The sequence below is a fragment of the Mesoplodon densirostris genome, chromosome 11 (assembly GCF_025265405.1).
Source record: "Mesoplodon densirostris isolate mMesDen1 chromosome 11, mMesDen1 primary haplotype, whole genome shotgun sequence".
Classification (NCBI taxonomy): Eukaryota; Metazoa; Chordata; class Mammalia; order Artiodactyla; family Ziphiidae; genus Mesoplodon; species Mesoplodon densirostris.
The window spans coordinates 48,332,113-48,351,363 of NC_082671.1; the positions used below are offsets into that span (position 1 = coordinate 48,332,113).

The 19,251-nt window shown below is 43.6% G+C and overlaps 1 protein-coding gene across 1 annotated transcript in view; it reads right to left on the reverse strand.

The window, feature by feature from the left end:
• The window catches only part of SLC4A8 (solute carrier family 4 member 8), a 78,474-nt gene that overhangs the window by 16,764 nt on the left and 42,459 nt on the right, over positions 1–19,251 (reverse strand). The window contains exons 12-17 of the mRNA XM_060113689.1: positions 18,442–18,616; positions 17,696–17,829; positions 15,838–16,083; positions 4,781–4,886; positions 4,031–4,192; positions 1,052–1,165 (exon numbers count right to left, since the gene is read on the reverse strand). Of these exons, the coding sequence (XP_059969672.1) occupies positions 1,052–1,165; positions 4,031–4,192; positions 4,781–4,886; positions 15,838–16,083; positions 17,696–17,829; positions 18,442–18,616 (937 nt within the window). The remainder of the gene's footprint in view (positions 1–1,051; positions 1,166–4,030; positions 4,193–4,780; positions 4,887–15,837; positions 16,084–17,695; positions 17,830–18,441; positions 18,617–19,251) is intronic.

The following is a 19,251-nucleotide window of genomic DNA, read 5'->3' on the forward strand; positions in this document are numbered from 1 at the left end:
AGGTATTAGAGAAAAAGCTGACTGCACTCATTCACACAAAGGTGAGAATGACATATTCTAGGACGTATATATTTTTGAAGAGGGTGTTTTTTAATCCATCAATTTCTAACTGGTGGCCTTTCAGTGAATTTAACAAAATAAAATTTAAAATTTTCAAGCAATATGGAAAAAGGTATTTTTAACCAGGCCTACTTCAGAGAGAGAGAGAGAGAGAGAAAGGGAAGACGAAGGCCAACTGTGCCGGGTGCTTACAAGATAACTACGTTCCGGCTCCCTCCTCCTCCCCAGCCTCCTCCATTCTCTCCTCTCCTGGCTCCTCTCTGGTCCCTGAGGACGCCCAGGTTTTCTCTCCTCTCCACCCTGTGGGGACCTACAGAACTGAGCTCAGCTCTTCCATCTTCTCAGTTTACTCAGTGCCCCCAAATTGAAATACATTTGGAGTCCCCATGTTTTGATCATTTGTTTTACTTTTTTCTATTGGTTTTTGGATAAACAGTATAGATTATAGAGAGATATACAAACAATGAATTAGGGTTGAAGAGATGTCACGATTACTCTGGTGGGGGCCCTAGACTGAGAATGAAGCTCCTGGGCCAGCTCACCTCCTCATAGGGCAAAATTCTTGAGGGGCGGGACCAAGGCCTACAAAGAGCCTTTTCATCCTTCCTGATACCCTTATACAGCTGATGCTCAGTGAAGTGCTGTAACCAGACTTGTTCCAGAGACCCATATTTCCACAGTCTCTGGTATATATTTATGTAAATACACATATTCCATTGTTTTAAATCTTCACATATTAAAAACAATAAGTAGCATTAATGAAAATAAATAATACTTTTCACTCATTAAACGTTAGATGTTCTGACTTTTCTGACTTGAACTCAGCCAAGCCTGAGGAGTTTGCTTTTCTGAATGGTGAGGCATGAGGGCAACGTTCAGATTTAGAGGACTAAAAAATTCATGATCAGGATGGGGAAAGGCCTCTGAAATAACTTGGGACCAGATTCTATGAAACTATGTAAGGGCATCAAGTACCCTGAGATCTGTTTACCTTGAACACACTGGGAACTTGAAGCTTTGGTGATGGGATTCCAATCAAAAAATCAACAATCACCATTGTGAAGATAGTGAGGAAAACAGCAAAGTCACTCACCGTGGAGCGGACCTGGCACAAGAAAGGATTGGAGACGTGTTTCAGTAGGTTAACTACGATACAGAAGACTCAGGTGTTGTAAAAGGCTTAAACATCCTCAGAAGAATGCTTTAATTTTATGGTCCAAATTAATACAAGCATTTTTAAACAACAAGACAGTGTTAACATGCCCAAATTCATCCCCGAAGTGTGGATAGGACGGGGGAGAATGAATCCTCTGACAAACTCTACCGGAACCCACTCCAAACTCTGAGGAGTTCTAGGCCTAGAACATCTAGGCCAAGAATTTAGAGAATAGTTCTGAGAACTTGGGATAAGACTTCCTGGGACCAGCAAGGTCCAGCTGTGCCAGCCAAGAACCTCACAGCAGCACCACTCCTCTTCTCTCTCAGACCCAACATCAAGTCCATCTGCAAGTCCTGTTGTTTCTGCCTTCAGCTCATGCCCAGAATCTGAGCCTTTCTCACCACCCCCATGGCTCCCACCCAGATCAAAGGCACCAGCAACTCTTGTCTCTATAGCTGCAGCAGACTCCTAACCCTGCCTCTGTTCTTATTTAAAGCTGCTGGAGGGACTTCCCTGGTGGCACAGTGCTTAAGAATCCGCCTGCCAATGCAGGGGACATGGGTTCGAGCCCTGGTCCGGGAAGATCCCACATGCCGCGGGGCAACTAAGCCCGTGCACCACAACTACTGAGCCTGCGCTCTGGAGCCTGTGAGCCACAACTACTGAGCCCGTGCGCCACAACTACTGAAGCCTGCACGCCTAGAGCCTGCTCTCCACAACTAGAGAAAGCCCACGCCCAGCAACGAAGACCCAACGCAGCCAAAAATAAATAAATAAATACATTTTAAAAAATTAATTAAGGAAAAAAAAATAAAGCCACTGGAGTGATCATTTAAAACACAAGTCAGATCACATCACTCCTCTACCCAAACCCTGAAATGGCTCCTCATTTCACTGAGTTAAAAAACCCAGAGCTCTTCTTGGCCCGTGAGGCCCGCATGCACTGGCATCTTTACTGCTCTGACCCAGCTCCCAACGCTCCCTGGCTCACTCACTCTGCTCCAGCCACACAGACCTCCTTGCTCTTTCTTACTCACGCCAGACTCACTCCCACCTCAGGGCCTTTATACTTGCTCATCCCTCTGCCTCAACTGCTTTCCCTCCAGGTAACCCTGTGGGTAGCTCCCTCTTTTACGTCCACTCAAATATCACCTTCCCCATCGGATCTTCTCTGATGCTCCTCCTTAAAACTGGTCACCACCCTCTATCCCAGCACTTCCTGCACTCCTTTCCGACTTTATCTTTCTCCATAGCACTTATCACCATTTTGTCCCTTAGGGGACTGACTCTCCCACTCTACAATTTAGTGTAGCTTTAATAAAATACAATGCCCCTCAAATGCCCAGTGCCCACCTTAATCTGAACTTCCAACGAGACAGAACCGAATATATCTTAGCCCCACGTGACATCACTGACACCTTCATCTGACTTTGCTTTCCTTTGAAACCGGAGGTTTCCAGCTCCCTTTCCCTGGTTTTGTTAGCTCTCCTCTGAATGGTACATAAATGCTCTGAAAAGGTAGCTGCCCCACCATGAAGCCCAGCCTGACCAGCCTGGGGCCCGGGCCCTTCTCTCCTCTGAACTCCTATGGCCCTTATGGCATCTAACTATTGACTACCGTCTCCTATGGGCATGGTTGCTTCATGGGTTTCCCTTTCCTATCTGATGGCAGGGACCATACATGTTTTAAAATCATGTAAAGCTTTATTGAGATACAATTCACATGTTTTACAGTTTGTTTTATTATTTATTATTTTTTTATCGAAGGATAGTTGATTTACAATGTTTCAGGTGTACAGTAAAGTGATTCAGTTCCATATATATATTCTTTTTCAGATCCTTTTCCGTTATAGATTATTACAAGATATGGAGCAGATTTCCCTGGGCTCTACAGTAGGTCTTTGTTGTTTTATCTATTTTGTATATAGTAGTGTGTATGTTACAGAGATCATATTTTAAACTTCTTCTGCATCCCCCGTAGCGCTCGACCCAGGCCTGAGCAAGTAGTCAGTACACAGCTGCCACTTGTTCACAATTTGTCCAGACCGGAAACACGCCCCAGAACTTATTCCATATGCGCCTCCCTTAACCACTGTGTAGGCTGACTGACGTCTGACACTGTGTTTTCGTCGTGAATGTGTGCACAGTAAATGCCTCAGCCACTGAGCCCTCACCCATTCACACATCCTGCTCTGCAAAGGCGCCCAACTGAAGACTCGCACACGCAGAAAAACCGCCATTTCCTCCTGATCGATCTCCTCCTCAAAGCAAACACTCCTTTAGCCACTCTACGCTTGGCCTCTACTTCCACCCTGCCAAAACCAGTCACGACACAAATAATGCCATCTGCGTCAGGGAGAGAGAGCTGAGGCTTCAAACCGTCATGTAGACCAAGTCAGTGATTTCATAAGCTATTGCCAGAGTCATCCAGGGAGGAGACTCTGGGGTCCCCTACACATCCCAAGCAATCATCCCAATTTACTATCTTTAGGAGCCAGCTCCAGCTACTGCTCGCGACCTGCCCCAGCACGCTGGAAATGAGACTTATCACTCTTAGAGAACACGATTACCACCTTAAACTCACCTGACACTTTTCAATCAAAACCTCTTAAGTATTAACCCCTCATCCCACACCACACATCTATGAAAGAGGCTGCTGGACACAGGAAGAAGAGAAGGTCACGGCCTCCAAAATCAGGTCATTTGGAGCTCGGCGCCTGCCAATCTACTCACAAGCACCATGGAGGCCTAGCACAGGCTCTGTTATATTAGAAGTCTAACACGAAAGAAATGCAAGAGCGTGCTACCTACTCTGGTTGGGAAATAGCGGCTTGTCTTAAATGTCTTCAAGGTGCTGGAGAGGATGAAGGTGGTGAAGAAGAGAATGCAGGACCAAAAGAGCACATCGGGAGTATAGGGTCCATGGTGGCCACACACAGAGCCTGTGAACTCTCCATGCATCTCTTGGCACTCCTGAAGGAACAGGCATTCTGGGTGATGAAAGGCAGGCACGAGGGAGGAAATAGCTGCTGGGTCCACCAGCACAGTCATCCCATGGTTGCTGGGAAGCTCAGGCTGCCTGCAGCATCTACTTGCCCTCCATGTAGTTGTGGGGCTCTTGCTTGCAGGTAGAGTGACTCCTTAGAGTCCTAACTAAAACACTTTTGTAAAGGAAACCAAACTGTCTCAAGAAAACACGAGGTTCTAGGAGGGCCCTAGCAATCTGTATTATTTTTATTACAGAGGACTTCCAAACTTGCATGTTCTTTGAGCCCCACAAAACCTGGATGTGCCCCCTACCCTCTCTGATTTCATCCACCCACATCCTGAGTGCAGGGTCACTGGGTGGGATCGTGTGGGAGAGAAGAGAGAGGTAGTCCTCCTTTCCCTTTATGCAGAGAGAATTTTGAAGGGGAAAGGAAAGTCAGTAAGAATAGTTTAAAAAAAGCTTTATTTCTGTAAACGCCAGAGCTTGCTGAAGGGCTACCCCACTTCTACCTAGAAGGTCCCCTTAAACCTGGTGGTAACAAGACTGAGCCGCCTGGCAGCGCCCAGACTTACACTAACAGTCAGGTTGGCCCAGTGGACTTCTGTTGTCACGATGTTGTGGTCCTTCCAGTACTGTAAGGTGTGATTGTTTGGATTCTCTGGGAGAGTACACCTGCAGCTGAGGGGAGAAGAAAAAAGATTCCTAAGGGAAATAGCCAAGTATTCAATTAAAGATTTCTAGTCATGACAGGGCTACAGGCACTGCCAAAGCCCACATTATTTCTCCTTTGCCCACTTCAGATCCCTGAGGTTGGTCCTATTCATTGAGACCCAGCCACACCCTGATTTTTCAGTCAACCATTACTAAAACTGGGCTCAAATTGGCATGTGGGTCTTGGGTTAAATTGTGCTGACAACCAAGTTTGGCATGTGATGTCGTAGTTTCCTTGCTTAGTTTCTATCTCTTAGGCTCTTCCTATGAAATTCACTCTACATAGCAAGGAGGACTGGATACGCCGTTCAGCTCTCAACAGCCTCCCCAAGCCTAAGTATCTTGCTCCTTAAACCTGCATCACATTCTTGCTCTAAAAATCAGAGCCTCTTGGAATTATGACAGAAGCTACATTATCCCTGGTAATATCCCACTATCTTGACCATTCCCTGGCTTCCCCCAACCTCGCCTTGCATCCAAACCAGAGCAGACCAGACCTGTCCCACTGGCCACCACGTTGCTTCCCAGTCCCAGCATGCTTCACTCCTGAACTGCTTCCCAGTATACTCAACTGATACAGCCATTCCCACCAACTTTGTTTCATCTCTGATTTTAATGAGCATGCCTTCTAAGGATATAGCATCACAGAATTAAAATTCAAAAAGATCTCAATAGGCAATAACAATAGGAGGAAATCAACAAAATGAAAATAGGGAAAGCCATAAAGTCCTACATTTAGGTATAAAAAAATCAATTCCAAACTTGGAAACAACAAAGATGTCCTTCAGTAGGTGAATGGATGTACTGTAGTACATCTAGACAATGGACTATTACTCAGTGCAAAAAAGAAGTGAGCTATCAAGCCACGGAAAGACATAGAAGACCTTTAAGTGCGTATTATGAAGAGAATGAAGCCGATCTGAAAAGCCTACATACTGTTTCATCACAACTATATGACATTGTGGAAAAGGCAAAACTATGGGGTAAAAAGATCAGTGGTTGCCAGGGGTTGGGGTGATGGGGAGGGATAAATATGAAGAGCACAGAGGATTTTTAGGGCAGGGAAACTATTCTGTAGGATACTATAGTGGCAGATATGTCATTACACATTTGTCAAAATCCACAGAATGTACAATGCCAAGAGTGAACCCTAATGTAAACTCTGGACTTTGGGTAATAATGATGTGACATTGACTGCAACAAACATGCCACTCTGGTGAGGGATGTTGACAGTGGGGGAGGCTGTGCATGTGTGCACAGTGGGTGTGTGGGAACTCTCTGTACTTTCGGCTCAATTCTGCTGTGATTCTAAAACTTGCTCTTAAAAAATTAAGTCTATGTAGGGACTTGCCTGGTGGCGCAGTGGTTAAGAATCCGCCTGCCAACGCAGGGGACACGGGTTCGAGCCCTGGTCTGGGAAGATCCCACATGCCGCGGAGCAACTAAGCCTGTGCGTCACAACTACTGAGCCTGTGCTCTAGAGCCTGTGAGCCGCAACTACTGAGCCCATGCGCCACAACTAAAGCCCATGCTCTGCAACAAGAGAAGCCACCCCAATGAGAAACCTGCACACCGCAACGAAGAGTAGCCCCTGCTCGCCGCAACTAGAGAAAGCCCGCGCCCAGCAATTAAGACCCAACACAGCGAGGAGGAGCTTCAAGATGGCAGAAGACTAAGACACGGAGATCACCTTCCTCCCCACAGATACATCAGAAATACATCTACACGTGGAACAACTCCTACAGAACACCTACTGAACGCTGGCAGAAGACCTCAGACCTCCCAAAAGGCAAGAAACTCCCCACGTACCCGGATAGGACAAAAGAAAAAGGAAAAAACAGAGACAAAAGAAATAGAGACGGAGCTGAACCAGTGGGAGGGAGCCGTGAAGGAGGAAAGGTCTCCACACACTAGGAAACCCCTTCGCGGGCGGAGACTGCGGGTGGTGGAGGGGGGAAGCTTCAGAGCCGCGGAGGAGAGCACAGCCACAAGGGTGCGGAGGGCAAAGCGGAGAGATTCCCGCACAGAGGGTCGGTGCCGACCAGCACTCACCAGCCCGAGAGGCTTGTCTGCTCACCCGCCGGGACGGGTGGGGCTGGGAGCTGAGGCTCGGGCTTCGGAAGTCGGATCCCAGAGAGAGGTCTGGGGTTGGCAGCGTGAACACAGCCTGAAGGGGGCTAGTGCACCACGGCTGGCCGGGAGGAAGTCTGGGAAAATGTCTGGACCTGCCTAACAGGCAAGAGACTTTTTCCTGCCTCTTTGTTTCCTGGTGCGCAAGGAGAGGGGATTAAGAGCGCTGCTTAAAGGAGCTCCAGAGACGGGCGCGACCCGCGGCTAACAGCGCAGACCCCAGAGACGGGCATGAGACGCTGCTGCCACCAAGAAGCCTGTGTGCGAGCACAGGCCACTATCCACACCTCCCCTCCCGGGAGCCTGTGCAGCCCGTCACTGCCGGGGTCCTGTGATCCAGGGACAACTTCCCCGGGAGAGCGCACGGCGCGCCTCAGGCTGGTACAACGTCCCGCCGGCCTCTGCCTCCGCAGGCTCGCCCCGCATCCGTACCCCTCCCTCCCCACGGCCTGAGTGAGCCAGAGCCCCCGAATCAGCTGCTCCTTTAACCCCGTCCTGTCTGAGCAAAGAAGAGACGCCCTCAGGCGACCTACATGCAGAGGCGGGGCCAAATCCAAAGCTGAACCCCAGCAGCTGTGCGAACAAAGAGAAAGGGAAATCTCTCCCAGCAGCCTCAGGAGTAGCGGATTAAATCTCCACAGTCAACTTGATGTACCCTGCATCTGTGGAATACCTGAATAGACAACAAATCATCCCAAATTGAGGAGGTGGACTTTGGGAGCAATGATATATATATATATTTTTCCCCCTTTTTCTCTTTTTGTTAGTGTGTATGCGTATGCTTCTGTGTGTGATTTTGTCTGTATAGCTTTGCCTTTACCATTTGTCCTAGGGTTCTGTCTGTCCATTTTTTTGTTTGTTTTTGTTTTTTGTTTTTAGTATAGTTTTCAGCACTTATCATTGGTGAGTTTGTTTTTTCGTTTGGTTGTTCTTTTTCTTTCTTTTTTTTTAATCACTTAAGAATTTTTTTTAATAATTATTTTTTGGTTTTTATTTTAATAACTCTTTATTTTATTTTATCTTTTTCTTTCTTTCTTTTCTCTTTTTTTTTTTTCTGCGGTACACGGGCCTCTCCCTTGTGAGAGCCCTCTCCCATTGCGGAGCACAGGCTCCGGACACGCAGGCTCAGTGGCCATGGCTCACGGGCTTAGCCGCTCCGTAGCATGTGGGATCTTCCCGGACCGGAGCACGAACCTGTGTCCTCTGCATTGGCAGGTGGACTCTCAACCACTGTGCCACCAGGGAAGCCCATCTTTTCTCCCTTTTATTCTGAGCCGTGTGGATGAAAGGCTCCTGGTGCTCTGGCCAGGTGTCAGGGCTGTGCCTCTGAGGTGGGAGAGCCAAGTTCAGGACATTGGTCCACCGGAGACCTCCCAGCTCCATGTAATATCAAATGGCGCAAATCTCCCAGAGATCTCCATCTCAACGCCAAGACCCAGCTTCACTCAACGACCAGCAAGCTACAGTGCTGGACACCCAATGCCAAACAACTAGCAAGACAGGAACACAACCCCACCCACTAGCAGAGAGGCTGCCTAAAATCATAATAAGGTCACAGACACCCCAAAACACACCATCAGACGTGGACCTGCCCACCAGAAAGACAAGATCCAGCCTCATCGACCAGAACACATGCACTAGTCCCCTCCACCAGGAAGCCTACACAACCCACTGAACTAACCTTAGCCACTGGGGGCAGACACCAAAAACAAGGGGAACTACGAACCTGCAGCCTGCGAAAAGGAGACCCCAAACACAGTAAGTTAAGCAAAATGAGAAGACAGAGAAACACACAGCAGATGAAGGAGCAAGGTAAAAACCCAACAGAACTAACAAATGAAGAGGAAATAGGCAGTCTCCCTGAAAAAGAATTCAGAATAATGATGGTAAAGGTGATCCAAAATCTTGGAAATAGAATGGAGAAAATACAAGAAACGTTTAACAAGGACCTAGAAGAACTAAAGAGCAAACAAACAGTGATGAACAACACAATAAATGAAATTAAAAATTCTCTAGAAGGGATCAGTATTAGAATAACTGAGGCAGAAGAACGGATAAGTGATCTGGAAGATAAAATAGTGGAAATAACTACTGCAGAGCAGAAGAAAGAAAAAAGAATGAAAAGAATTGAGGACAGTCTCAGAGACCTCTGGGACAATATTAAATGCACCAACATTCGAATTATGGGGGTCCCAGAAGAAGAAGAGAAAAAGAAAGGGACTGAGAAAATATTTGAAGAGATTATAGTTGAAAACTTCCCTATTATGGGAAAGGAAATAGTTAATCAAGTCCAGGAAGCACAGAGAGTCCAATACAGGATAAATCCAAGGAGAAACATGCCAAGACACATATTAATCAAACTATCAAAAACTAAATACAAAGAAAACATATTAAAAGCAGCAAGGGAAAAAACAACATATAACACACAAGGGAATCCCCATAAGGTTAACAGCTGATCTTTCAGCAGAAACTCTGCAAGCCAGACGGGAGTGGCAGGATATATTTAAAGTGATGAAAGGGAAAAACTTACAACCAAGATTACTCTATCCAGCAAGGATTTCATTCAGATTTGATAGAGAAATTAAAACCTTTACAGACAAGCAAAAGTTAAGAGAATTCAGCACCACCAAACCAGCTTTACAACAAATGCTAAAGGAACTTATCTAGGCAGGAAACACAACAGAAGGAAAAGACCTACAATAACAAACCCAAAACAATTAAGAAAATGGTAATAGGAACATACATATCAATCATTACCTTAAATGTAAATGGCTTAAATGCTCCAACCAAAAGACACAGACTGGCTGAATGGATACAAAAACAAGACCCGTATATATGCTGTCTACAAGAGACCCACTTCAGACTTAGAGACACACACAGACTGAAAGTGAGGGGATGGAACAAGATATTCCATGCAAACGGAAATCAAAAGAAAGCTGGGGTAGCAATTCTCATTCAGACAAAATAGACTTTAAAACAAAGACTATTACAAGAGACAAAGAAGGACACTACATAATGATCAAGGGATCAATCCAAGAAGAAAATATAACAATTGTAAATATTTATGCACCCAACATAGGAGCACCTCAGTATGTAAGGCAAATACTAACAGCCATAAAAGGGGAAATCGACAGTAACACAGTCATAACAGGGGACTTTAACACCCCACTTTCACCAATGGACAGATCATCCAAAATGAAAATAAGTAAGGAAACACAAGTTTTAAATGATACATTAAACAATATGGACTTAATTGACATTTATAGGACATTCCATCCTGAAACAACAGAATACACTTTCTTCTCAAGTGCTGATGGAACATTCTCCATGATAAATCATACCTTGGGTCACAAATCAAGCCTTGGTAAATTTAAGAAAATTGAAATCGTATCAAGTATCTTTTCTGACCACAACACTATGAGACTAGATATCAATTACAGGAAAAATATCTGTTAAAAATACAAACACATGGAAGGTAAACAATACACTACTTAATAACCAAGACATCACTGAAGAAGTCAAAGAGGAAATTAAAAAATACCTAGAAACACGGGCTTCCCTGGTGGCTCAGTGGTTGAGAGTCCACCTGCCGATGCAGGGGACACGGGTTTGTGCCCCAGTTCCGGAGGATCCCATGTGCCATGGAGCGGCTGGGCCCGTGGGCCATGGCCGCTGAGCCTGCGCGTCCGGAGCCTGTGCTCCACAATGGGAGAGGCCACAGCAGTGAGAGGCCCGCGTACAGCAAAAAAAAAAAAAAAAAAAAAAAAAACCTAGAAACAAATGACAATGAAAACACAACAAGCCAAAACCTATGGGAGGCAGCAAAAGCAGTTCTAAGAGGGAAGTTTATAGCAATACAGTCCCACCTTAAGAAACAGGAAACATCTCGAATAAACAACCTAACCTTGCACCTAAAGCAATTAGAGAATGAAGAACAAAAACACCCCAAAGTTAGTAGAAGGAAAGAAATCATAAAGATCAGATCAGAAATAAATGAAAAAGAAATGAAGGAAACGATAGCAAAGATCAATAAAACTAAAAGCTGGTTCTTTGAGAAAATAAACAAAATTGATAAACCATTAGCCAGACTCATCAAGAAAAAAAGGGAGAAGACTCAAATCAATAGAATTAGAAATGAGAAAGGGGAAGTAACAACTGACACTGCAGAAATACAAAGGATCATGAGAGATTACTGCAAGCAACTATATGCCAATAAAATGGACAACCTGGAAGAAATGAACAAATTCTTAGAAAAGCACAACCTTCCAAGACAGAACCAGGAAGAAATAGAAAATATAAACAAACCAATCACAAGCACTGAAATTGAAACTGTGATTAAAAATCTTCCAACAAACAAAAGCCCAGGACCAGATGGCTTCACAGGTGAATTCTATCAAGCATTTAGAGAAGAGCTAACACCTATCCTTCTCAAACTCTTCCGAAATATAGCAGAGGGAGGAGCACTCCCAAACTCATTCTACGAGGCCACCATCACCCTGATACCAAACCAGACAAAGATGTCACAAAAAAAGAAAACTACAGGCCAATATCACTGATGAACATAGATGCAAAAATCCTCAACAAAATACTAGCAAACAGAATCCAACAGCACATTAAAAGGATCATATACCATGATCAAGTGGGATTTATCCCAGGAATGCAAGGATTCTTCAATATATGCAAATCAATCAATGTGATACACCATATTAACAAACTGAAGGAGAAAAACCATATGATCATCTCAATAGATGCAGAGAAAGCTTTCGACAAAATTCAACACCCATTTACGATAAAAACCCTGCAGAAAGTAGGCATAGAGGGAACTTACCTCAACATAATAAAGGCCATATATGACAAACCCACAGCCAACATCATCCTCAATGGTGAAAAACTGAAACCATTTCCACTAAGATCAGGAACAAGACAAGGTTGCCCACTCTCACCACCATTATTCAACATAGTTTTGGAATTTTTATCCACAGCAATCAGAGGAGAAAAAGAAATAAAAGGAATCCAAATTGGAAAAGAAGTAATGCTGTCACTGTTTGCATATGACATGATACTATACGTAGAGAATCCTAAAGATGCTACCAGAAAACTACTAGAGCTAATCAATGAATTTGGTAAAGTAGCAGGATACAAAATTAACGCACAGAAATCTCTTGCATTCCTATACACTAATGATGAAAAATCTGAAAGTGAAATTAAGAAAACACTCCCAGGGGCTTCCCTGGTGGCGCAGTGGTTGGGAGTCCACCTGCTGATGCAGGGGACATGGGTTCGTGCCCTGGTCCGGGAGGATCCCACATGCCGCGCAGCGGCTGGGCCCGTGAGCCATTGCCACTGGGCCTGCGCGTCCGGAGCTCATGCTCCACAACAGGAGAGGCCACGGCAGTGAGAGGCCCGCATACCGCAAAAAAAAAAAAAAAAAAAAAGAAAAAAAAGAAAACATTCCCATTTACCATTGCAACAAAAAAAATAAAATACCTAGGAATAAACCTACCTAAGGAGACAAAAGACCTGTATGCAGAAAATTATAAGACACAGATGAAAGAAATTAAAGATGATACAAATAGATGGAGAGATATACCATGCTCTTGGATTGGAAGAACCAACATTGTGAAAATGACTATAGTACCCAAAGCAATCTACAGATTCAATGCAATCCCTATCAAACTACCACTGGCATTTTTCACAGAACTAGAACAAAAAATTTCACAATTTGTATGGAAACACAAAAGACCCCAAATAGCCAAAGAAATTTTGAGAAAGAAAAACAGAGCTGGGGGAATCAGGCTCCCAGACTTCAGACTATACTATAAAGCTACAGTAATCAAGACAGTATGGTACTGGCACAAAAACAGAAATATAGATCAATGGAATGGGATAGAAAGCCCAGAGGTAAACGCACGCACATATGGTCACCTTATCTTGGATAAAGGAGGCAAGAATATACAGTGGAGAAAAGACAGCTTCTTCAATAAGTGGTGCTGGGAAAACTGGACAGGGACATGTAAAAGTATGAAATTAGAACACTCCCTAACACCCTACACAAAAATAAACTCAAAATGGATTAAAGACCTAAATGTAAGGCCAGACAGTATCAAACTCTTAGAGGAAAACATAGGCAGAACACTCTGACATAAATCACAGCAAGATCCTTTTTGACCCACCTCCTAGAGAAATGGAAATAAAACCAAAAATAAACAAATGGGGCCTAATGAAACTTAAAAGCTTTTGCACAGCCAAGGAAACCATAAACAAGACGAAAAGACAACCCTCAGAATGGGAGAAAATTTTTGCAAATGAAGCGACAGACAAAAGATTAATCTCCAAAATTTACAAGCAGCTCATGCAGCTCAATATCAAAAAAACAAACAACCCAATCCAAAAATGGGCAGAAAACCTAAATAGACATTTCTCCAAAGAAGATATATAGACTGCCAACAAACACATAAAAGGATGCTCAACATCACTAATCATTAGAGAAATGCAAATCAAAACTACAGTGAGGTATCACCTCACACCGGTCAGAATGGCCATCATCAAAAATCTACAAGGAATAAATGCTGGAGAGGGTGTGGAGAGAAGGAAACCCTCATACACTGTTGGTGGGAATGTAAATTGATACAGCCACTATGGAGAACAGCATGGAGGTTCCTTAAAAACTAAAAATAGAACCACCATACAACCCAGCAATCCCACTACTGGGCATATACCCCGAGAAAACCATAATTCAAAAAGAGTCATGTCCCACAATGTTCATTGCAGCTCTATTTACAACAGCCAGGACTTGGAAGCAACCTAAGTGTCCATTGACAGATGACTGGATAAAGAAGATGTGCCACATATATACAATGGAATATTACTTAGCCATAAAACAAAATGAAATTGAGTTATTTGTAGTGAGGTGGATGGACCTAGAGCCTGTCATACAGAGTGAAGTAAGTCAGAAAGAGAAAAACAAATACCGTACGCTAACACATATATATGGAATCTTAAAAAAAAAAAAACGGTCATGAAGAACCTAGGGGCAAGACGGGAATAAAGATGCAGACCTACTAGAGAATGGACTTGAGGACACGGGGAGGGGGAAGGGTAAGCTGGGACAAAGTGAGAGAGTGGTAGTGTATATATGGACATATATACACTACCAAATGTAAAATAGATAGCTAGTGGGAAGCAGTCGCATAGCACAGGGAGATCAGCTCAGTGCTTTGTGACCAGCTAGAAGGGTGGGATAGGGAGGGAGATGCAAGAGCCAGGAGACATGGGGATATATGTATATGTATAACTGATTCACTTTGTTATAAAGCAGAAACTAACACACCACTGTAAAGCAATTATACTCCAATAAAAATGTTAAAAACAAAACCAATGCAGCCTAAGTAAATAAATAAATAAATAAATTTATTTTTAAGAAATTAAGTCTATTTAAAAAATCAGTTCCACACATATTAACATAAAATCACTTGAAGAGTTGGGGAGTTCTAGCTTCATATCAGCTCTATATGAATCGACAGTGGAATGCAATGGAAATATAAGAAAAATACCATCTTGAGCTTTATTAACAAAGAACTACAGTATCCAGATTCAAAGTCTACTCAGTCCAGATCTGGTCACTTTTGTCTGTCTTCTCCCACTAGAATATAGCCTCATGAGGGTAGATCCTTTGTCTGTCATGTTCACCGTTATGTTTCCAGAGCCTAAACAGTGCCTGGCACATAGTAGGTGCTCAACAAATATTTGTTAAATGAATAAATGAATGATTAAAAAAGGTCAAAGAATGAACCTTACTCCAATGCCAATGGGCAATCCAGAACTCTAATGCCAATCAGCAATCCACTAGGCTTCAAAGATTATACTCCCTAATGGTGATTATTCTGTAATAAAATCATTTTTAAATTCTAATGCATGTTTTATGAGTCCTGATTTTTAAAGGGTGAATGAAAGGATAGCTAGAGTCTAGAAAAGTGTATCTGTGGCTGGCTGGCAGGCACTTCCATGCAGTGTGCCTTCTGCTCAGGCAGTTTCAGATTGACATTGTTCACTTCACAACCAGACCTTCCACATCAGAATGGTACAGCCAGAAGGAGGGAACTTGATGTTCAAAGCTAAAGGATGAGGAGAATTCTATTTAGTCATAATTTGGAGAAGACTATTCCAGAGAAGAAATGTTTATAGGACCAGACTCTCCTAGAGGGTTGAAAATACAGCCAAATACTATGTCCCTTTTCCAACTGATCCAAACCATATTGAATAACTGAAGAAAATACAATCTCTTGAGTTGAAATCTAGGTAAGTAAGTAGATTTCTAGATCTTTAGCATACAGAGTAAGAGACCTGTGGCTCTGTAAGGAATTATTAATATTCTCTACCTAATAATGCCTAAGAGTAGCCTATATATACTTACAGAGATCTTGATGTGGTCCAAGGCCTCACAAGTCCTTGCAAAAGAAGTTCTTCCCAACAACGAACTTGAATTCTCCCTGCTACATTTGCAGCCTACTTTTGTCTTAATGCCTGGACCCAAAAGACATGCTCTGGAAAGCATTTCTCAAGTCCCCTCTGAGTTTCACTGTTAATCCATCTTCCCCATCATCACTTTTGACTGTTCTCCTCTGGCAGGCCCCCAGGTCTCCACGTCATGTCTGAGCTCTGTTTCCCAGAGGGCCAAGACACTTCCTTAACAGAAGCTACAAGTACTGCCTGGCACACTACCTCAGCCATTATACTCAGGTCCTTCACTCTATTTTTTAAAAAAAGAAGAAGCAGAAAGCATACTTACTAATACAGGCTAAGGTGGTCCAGCTGACTGTGCATGTGGATGGGGTAGGTCTCTGCCAGGTGAATCAGCTTTTCTATTGCTTCATAGATGAAAATAATGCAAATCAGGGAGGCAAACGCTTCTTCAGTGAAGCGGGTAATGTAGCAGACAAGGGAACTAGCGTCAGTTGCCACAAGGACAATACACAGGAAGGCGGTCCACAGTCCGATACAAGCTCGCAGGGAGAGGTATGAAAGAGCATAGTCTCTGAAACAAAACCAAAGTTCATCAAAAATCAGGAGTGGATGGCATTACATTCTGACCCATTGCATTGGAGGCAAAGGGTCAGAAACGTGGTTAGTTCATCTCTTATTATCACTTCCAGTACTGCAACCCAGTTTGTCCCTAATTCTGACTGCACTTCACTCCTGAAGGCTGCCCTGGGACCCTGTGACAAAGATTTGCTTTACGGGTGGTATTTGCCACAGCAAGGACAGAGACAGTGGAGGAGGTGGAAACCGTCCGCCACACACTTCTGCCATCACTGCCCGACGTGATTAAGATCCTATTCTTGCAGTTAAGAAGAAGGAGCTGGCCCTTGTTCCACGTGCTCCTACTTCTAATACAAAATGAAAGAAAAAGACTTTACAGGAAAAGAAGGGAAACGAGGGCATTGCTGACACCCATCACCACAAATAATATGAAAAGGGAGTATTAGGTCAAATTCAAAATTGACTGGAACAGACAGATATCGAAAAGAAACTTATGGATACCAAAGGGGAAACGTGGGAGGGAGGGATAACTCAGGAGCTTGGGATGAACATACATACACTACTGTATATAAGACAGATAATCAATAAGGACCTACTGTATAGCACAGAGAACTCTACTCAATATTCTGTGATAACCTATATGAGAAAAGAAACCTAAAAAAGAATGAATGTATGTATACGTATAACTGAATCACTTTTCTGTACACCTGAAACTAGCACAACATTGTAAATCAACTATACTCCAATTTAAAATTAAAACAGAAAATATCTATACAATAAAAAAAATTTTTTTTAATTTTTAAATAAAAATTGACTGGACATACTGTATAGCACAAGGAACTCTACCTAATGCACTGTGGTAACCTAAATGGGAGGGAAGTCCAAAAGGGAGGGGATATCTGTATGTGTATGGCTGATTCATTTTGTTGTGCAGTGAAGGCTAACACAACAGTGTAAAGCAACCCTACTCCAATAAAAATTAATAAAATTTTAGGGCTTCCCTGGTGGTGCAGTGGTTAAGAATCTGCCTGCTAATGCAGGGGACACAGGTTCGAGCCCTGGTCTGGGAGGATCCCACATGCCGCGGAGCAACTAGGCCCGTGAGCCACAACTACTGAGCCTGCGCGTCTGGAGCCTGTGCTCCTCAACAAGAGAAGCCGCGATAGTGAGAGGCCCACGCACCGCGATGAAGAGTGGCCCCCTGCTTGCCACAACTAGAGAAAGCCCTCGCACATAAACGAAGACCCAACACAGCAAAAATAAATAAATAAATAAAACTCCTACCCCCAACATCTTCTTAAAAAAAAAAAAAGTTTAAAAAAAATTAATAAAATTTAAAAAAATTGACTGGAAATGGAGGAGTTTGGATTAGCTAGGGGAAGTGTTTTTAAAGATAAAAAGTCAAGACTTCAATAGTGGTTGAAGGACATTAATAAAGCTCTTTAAGGCCAAGAGATCTGCTATTTTAGGTATGGTCCTACCTGGGGGCAGGGCAACAGACCAAACAATGTTCTTTGCCTACTTATACTCACCTAGGACCCTGGCATTCAATCCTAACAGCACACTAACACATCCAGATAGAGTTTTCAGAAAACCAAATGTCTTACTTGCAGAATTTGAACAAAATCTTTTCAAACACAAGCACTGGCCCAGTACTTCCAAGGATGGTGAGAGCCTGTCCGGCAAACAAGGAATAGGCAATCCCAGTCATGGAGGCTCCAAACAAGGATTCAATTGCACTCTGAGAGGGGAAGAAAAGATTATCCTTGAGTCCACAGCCCATCTGCAGTAAGTGATGCAGGCTTATGTTCATCCCCAACTCAGCTCTCCGGTGTGCCTGACAAGTCATTTGCTTGTATTTCGTCTTAGCAAGAGTGATGTGTACACAGTCTAATCCTCCTGTAAACGGATACCACTTTGATAATTCAGGTGCCCAAATCCATCCACATATGATTCCTTAACTAAGTCCTGTCCTGCATGACTCAATTCAGTATTTATAAATATACATAGAAAAGCACAATGATACCATTCACACTACGGGCTGTCATACAGAGTCACCTTAAATCGTATTTGCAGATGACATTGATATATCATTTTCCATCCTTGGAGCAATGGGCAATGCAACTGGGCAATCAGTTACTGAAATTGATATTCAAGCAGAAGAGGGTCTGTTCTAAAGGGAGAGCTGTGCTGCTGCTGGCTGGCAAGAAGTCAGAAGACCACAGTAATTCAGTAGGAAGAATCCAATCTCCTCAGTCCTCACCCAGGGAATTTTCCCCCCCAGTGGACTTGGCTGCCATCATAAAATTTTTACTCTTGTTTGGGACCATTAGAAGTGGTTAAAAGTTCTTACTATGCGCCCCTCAGTGGCTTCTCCGAGCAATCCCCCAAAGGTGATGACAGGCGACATGCAGGCACAGTACAGGAACAGAAAGGAGGCCAAACACTGTAAGCTGAGTGCATCCCGGTAGTCGCTCCAGTACCAGGGGGCCTTCCGCTTGATGTCCAGCACCAAGCCCCCAAACAGCCTGCGGAAACATGGCAGACAGGCGTCTAACGCAGTCCCTCTCCCAGGAAAGCGTGTCAACAGCACACATCTGAAAGCACTTCAAATGTGCTCTGAATTAGAGGTAATAGTTTGGCTTCAATGTGACCCCAAGTTCAAGAGATCTCTCTGGGGCCAGCACGGATTCTATCTGCAACCAAGGGCATGAGTTCGAATGATTATCCCAAGCGTAAAAGGAATTAATTTGGGTGTGCATATTACCCATTCAGTAAAAAGTTCCCAAAATTCAACATGAAATTAAGTATTAGCTTCAAACTTCAAGTTCTGAGATGTTAGGAAGAAAGGTACAAAAACATCAGGGTATTAAAATTGTTAGTTTTATTATACATTTTCTAGATAAAAAGCCCCTGTCACATGCACTTTCTTACTCTGAACAACTACCCAACTTACTCTTGAGAAATTAGCATAATAATTCATTCATGCAGTTGACAAGTAGTAGCAGATACTTCATGCCAGGCACTGTGCCAGGTACTGGAGATGCAGCAGTAGCAAGGCACACACAGCCCTTCTCTCTAGGACCAACAATCTAGTGCAGGGGACAGGCAGTGTTGTGAGGGAGCAAATGGCAGCAAAGAACAGGGACAGGCATTGCAGTGG